The 5,591-nt window shown below is 46.0% G+C and overlaps 1 protein-coding gene across 1 annotated transcript in view; it reads left to right on the forward strand.

Annotated features, from left to right (window-relative positions):
* Window positions 1–5,591, forward strand: part of Svop (SV2 related protein) — a 98,858-nt gene that overhangs the window by 26,229 nt on the left and 67,038 nt on the right. Inside the window, exons 3-4 of the mRNA XM_004636273.2 lie at window positions 2,406–2,491; window positions 3,931–4,029. Of these exons, the coding sequence (XP_004636330.1) occupies window positions 2,406–2,491; window positions 3,931–4,029 (185 nt within the window). The remainder of the gene's footprint in view (window positions 1–2,405; window positions 2,492–3,930; window positions 4,030–5,591) is intronic.

Below are 5,591 nucleotides of genomic sequence, written 5' to 3' on the forward strand. Positions count from 1 at the left end.
GTGATGGTGGTGATAATAGAGGTGGTGATGGTGGTAATAGTGATGGTGGTGGTGATGGTGGTGGTGGTGGTGATGTTGGTGGTGGTGGTGATGGTGGTGGTGATGGTGATGGTGGTGATAATAGAGGTGGTGATAGTGGTAATAGTGATGGTGGTGGTGATGGGGTGTGGTGATGATGGTGCTTATGATGGCGGTGAACATAACAGCAGTACACTAATGATGGCGGGGATGATTTGGTTATAATGATAGGGGAAATGGTAATGATGACAGGGCATGGAAGCAGCTGATACTGGCTGAGGATCTGCTCTGGGCCAGGCTCTGTTCGAAGCATGTGACACGTGTTACCCATTTACTCTCCACAACAGTTTCAAATGGAGCTCCAGCTATCATTTTTCCTGTTTTGCAGAGAAGGAAACTATAGCACACTGCTAGTGTGACAAAACACTAGATCACTCTTTGAAGAAAACTATGATTCTCATAAAAGGCTCCTTGTTGAAATTTCAAAGTGATGATGACTTCCAACAGGAACTGATCAGATCCCCACATGCTGCTCTTGGAAGGGCTGCCCAACATCCTCCTTTAGTATTTTTATTTTTTAATTAATTTTTTCTTTTGGAATCATTTTAGAGTTAGAAAAAGTTGTGTTGGTCAGCTTTCTATTACTATAACAAAAAAACTGAGACAATAAAGATTTAAAAAGGAAGGGTTTGTTTTGGGCTCATAGCTCTGGAAGTTTCAGTCCATGGGTAATTGGCTCCCTTATTTTAGGCCAATGGCAGCATGTCAGGGAGGAGCACATGGTAAAAAAAAGCTACTCACTTCTTGGCAGCTGGGAAGGAAAATAAAGAGAGGGAAAGGGGTCAGGTCCCACTATTCTCTTCAAGGATGTGCCCCCAATAAGCTGACTTCCTCCAACCTTTAAGACGTTCTATACCTTCTGACAGAGTTAGAGCTAGAGACAGAGTCTTTAACTTGTATGCTTTTGGCAGAAGTTTCAGATTCAAAGTATAGCAGAATAAGGCTGCACACCTGTAATCCCAGCACTCTGGAGGCTGAGGCAGGAAGTTTGCTACGAGTTGAAGGCCAACCTGGGCTACATAGTGAGTTCAAAGCCTGCCTGAACTACACAGCAAGACCCTGTCTCAAAAAAAAAAAAAAAAAAAATCATAGCAGAATACAGAAGGGCCAACCAAATAGCTCAGCGGATTAAAGTGCCTGCAAGCAGGCACAGGGGCCAGGGGGTTTGATCCCCAGGGCTGCCATGCCAGCCCCACCCCTGGAGGGGTGCTGAGATGGCAATTGAGACTGGGCGTAGTGGCACATGCCTGTAATCCCAGCTCTTGGGAGGCTGTAAATAGGTGGATCACTACAAGTCTGATCTAGTAGTGAAACCCTGAACACCCTGTAGACCCTCCCCAAAAATACAAAAAGAAAGAAAGAAAAAAAAGAAGAAAGAAAAACATATTTTTCCTGATTATGGAAATAATGATTTAAAAAAAAAAAAAAAAAAGGTCATGTGATCCCTCCTCTCCCCCACCCACAGGCAACAAAAATAGAACTATAAAGTCATATACCCTATGCACATATAAATACACATTTTGAAAAATAAATTGTATTATTTTATTATCTATCTCATTTTGTTTTTAAAATTAATGAATCTGTTACATGTACATATCTTTCTATATCTGCTTCTTTTTAACAGCTGGGCCATATTTCGTAATGACCCAACATAGCACGGTAGACCTGGTAGGCACGTCATGTTTTCCAGTTTCTTGATCACACTGGTGGTCACTGAGGCATGACATCTGACGCCCAGCTTAAAGGAAGAGGTTTATTTTAGCTCACAGTTTGTAGAGGTTTCAGTCCAGAGTCTGCCGGCTCTGAGGTAGTGTAGCTTGGTGCAGAGGTGTGGCAGGGAACACCTGCCGGTGTCAGAGTGGCAGGGAAGCGGAGGAGCCCGGAGGGAGTTCTTCCAGGCCACGCCCCAGTGACGCTCTGGCTCCCTCTAGGTTCAGCCTCCCAACATCACATTTAGCCAGAAGTTCCTCCCGGAGCTAATCCTCTGATGAGTATCACACACGCACACACACACACACACACACACACACACACACACACACTGTGGTCCAATGACCTCAAAAAGCCCTGCAGATGAGCCCATGAGCCTTTGGGGCAGTGTCTACATATGAACCACAACGCTAGTTTTTTCGGCTGCAAACAATGTCACAATGGCAAAGTATTGCTTCGCACTTGTTGGGATGTTTCTCTAGGATACATTCTAGAAGCAGCACATGCTGCAGTGACTTAATCTGGCTGGGGACCACTCCAGGTACCCCCTTTCTCCATGCTGGGATAAATGCTGGGTGCATCGATCCTCTCTTTCCCTCCCTCTTTCTCCTTCCCAGATACTTTCATGGTGGAAGATGCGGTGGAAGCCATTGGGTTTGGAAAGTTTCAGTGGAAGCTGTCTGTTCTCACTGGCTTGGCTTGGGCAAGTATTTCTAGGGGTACACTAGCCTTACATGCACCTCCAAGAACACCTCTGCCTGCTGCTGTTCAACTGGGCTCGTGTGGTTTATGAGGGGGGAAGCAGCTATCTTTCTCCACATAGAATCTTTGCCTGAATTCCAGTTAACAGTTTATATGGGTTGATGAGCAGTGATAATTCAGGTCTGTGCTTAGAGAAAAGTGGGTGTGGCTGGTGATTATCCCAAGGATAGACTAGAAGCTTCCAGATAATGAGTGGTTTTCTACCCTGAGGGCTCTGCACTACTATATCATGATACCAGCTGCACTACTGTATTATGGTACCAGCTGTAGAACTCTCTCTGAAAAAATACACACGAGAAAATGTTGTCACCTGTGTTGGGGGTGTAACTCAGTGGGAAAGTGCTTGTCTAGCATGTTCAAAGCTCTAGGTTCAATCCCTGGTACCTCTAAATAAATAAATAAATAGGTTGGGCATGGTGGCACACCCTGTAATCCCAGCACTCAGTAGGCTGAGACAGGGGGGATAGCTTCAAGTTGGAGGCCAGCCTGAACTACATAGCAAGACCTGGTCACAAACAAGCAAACAAGAGGTTTAAATTTTGCCCTCTACTTCAAGTTGCTCACAAACTTTGTTAGAATCCTTTGCCCAGCTGTGGCAAATAGCACGGCTAGATCCTTAATCCAGCTGAAATTGATTTTCGGCATGAGACAGCCGTTCAACTACACATTTGACCAAACGGGTCATCAATTTCCCCTCATCAATTCTGACTGCTTTATCCCCTACCACATTCCCACGGCGGCATGGGTCTGCTTTCAAACTCTCATTTCTTATTCTTCTGTCTGGCTAGTCCTGTAAAGTCGAAGATATTTAATTACGGGGGCTCTTCCTAGTATGTTTTAATATATGAAAAGGTCATGCTTGTTAAATATACTGATTATTAATTCTACATGAACAAATGACCTACGAAACAGAGAAAAACTGGTCTCTAATTGCACCAAAGAGGAAAGATCATTGTCTCTTGATTCCTTGAGAATGTTTTGCTCAGGCTTTTGAAATATGATTTTTTTCTACTTCTTTCAGCAGGGCCTGGATTTTTTTTTTCTTTTTCTTTTTCTTTTTTTTCTTTTTTTTTTTTTTTCTTTTCTTTTTGTGGAACCAGGGATTGAACTCAGGCCCTTGCACTTGCCAGGGAAGCACTTATTCCACTGAGCCATCTCCCTGGCCCTGGACTGTTTTTAAATATGGGGAAACACAAAAAGCACTAGATGTCCATTTGTTGACTCTTGCATGGCATATCTACTTGGGCTACCGGGTTTGGACGTTGGGTGACCCCGGGTGGCAGTTAAGCATTTGCTGCATGCTCTCTGGGATCGGGGGTTGGTCAGCCGTCCCCGCACCTGGCAGCAGCCTGGCTTCACAGTGTCCCCTTCCTTCTGCAGATGGCTGACGCCATGGAGATGATGATCCTGAGCATCCTCGCCCCGCAGCTGCACTGTGAGTGGCAGCTGCCCAGCTGGCAGGTGGCCCTGCTGACCTCGGTAGGTGACTCTTCCTGCTTAGGCACAACTCAGGTCCCCTTGGGTGTCTGGAGGGATGTCCCTCTTCCGCTGCAACCAAGAGCTCATGGGACAAGAATCAAGTGCTGGTTGGAAACACCAGGACCTCAGCTTCCTCTCCATCTCAGCCTCCTGCGCAGGTTAAGGTAGCAGCCAGGTCTGCCCCATGCAGGGCTCCAACTGCTCGAGGGGCTGCAGGGTCCTCTGAACTGCTGAGCACTTGTAATCCAGCTATGCATATCCCTTAAACTTTATAAACCTCTCTTTTCCCCAACTGCAAAAAATAAGATGCCAACTTCCTTCATCCAGCCCAATGCATGGTAGGCATTAGATAAGTGCCAGGAGAGCTGCTCCTAAGGGGATGGGGACCAAACTCTCAGTTGCTATTGGGGGAGTTCACCAGCAAGCATGTAGAAGGGAGGACTGTGACCTGGCCAGACAGAAGTAGAATAATGATAGCTATAGAAGCTACTGTTTACACAAAAGCTGTGCAAAGGGTGACAGCCCCATTGGATACAATATGTGTGGAGTCGTCTGCACTCTGTCCTTTAATCCTACAGTCTATGACATGGCACTATCATCAGTGTATCCAAGCCTCGCACATAGCAAGGGTGGAGGGAATATTCCTTTCTCCTTCTCCTGGCTCCCACTGATACCTCCTAGAAGGAGCTTCAGGGCTGTCTTGTGATACTGGAGATCAAACCCAGGGGTGCTCTACCTTTGAGCTACATCCAGGTTGCTCATTTGCCCTGGTGGGAACTTGTACTCCTCCTGCCTCAGTCTCCTGCAGTGCTTGGATTGCAAGCATGTGCCACTACTGCCAGCTAGGTCTGTGTTTTTGTGAAAGAGGGACTTTCTGCTCTCTTGTCATTGATTTATTACAACCACATTTTGGGCTGGGGATGTAGCTCAAGAGTACAGAACTTTTCTAGCATGTGCAAAGCACTGGGTTTAATACCAAACACTGACTGCAAAACAAACAAGCAAAACCCGCACGATTTACTGAGCAATTATTATGTGTCAGGCTCTGGGCTAAAGGTTTTGCATATACTAAGTCTATAGCCCTCTCAACCTTGTGAAAAAAAAAAAAATCATTAGTCCTGTTTCTTATTTTTAAATTTTTATTCATTTATTTTTTTAAATGTATTTAGCACAGGGTCTACAGGGCCTCACTATGTAGATCAGACTCATAGTGATTCTCCTGCTTTCAGCCTCCCAAGAGCTGGAATTACAGGCCCACACCATCACACCTACTCTGAGCAGCTGTCTCAGCACACCCCAGGGGCGGGGCTGGCAGGACGTGTGGTGCCAGAGATCGAAACCTGGTTCCTGCGCCTGCCTAAGCAGGCCCTTTAGTCTGCTGAGCTATTTGGCTGGCCCATTAGTCCCATTTCTACAGATAAGGAAACTAAGGATTAGAGATGCTTAGTGGCAGATCTGCTCTGGGTCGCAAAGCCTAATTTAATCCAAGACTGGCAGATCCCAAGCCCCTGTTCCCAGCTATGGCTCTGGGTTATTTGTGGTAGAAAGTCTAGGGGCCGGGG

Source organism: Octodon degus, unplaced genomic scaffold (genome assembly GCF_000260255.1).
Source record: "Octodon degus isolate 3935 unplaced genomic scaffold, OctDeg1.0 scaffold00079, whole genome shotgun sequence".
In the NCBI taxonomy this organism is placed as follows: Eukaryota; Metazoa; Chordata; class Mammalia; order Rodentia; family Octodontidae; genus Octodon; species Octodon degus.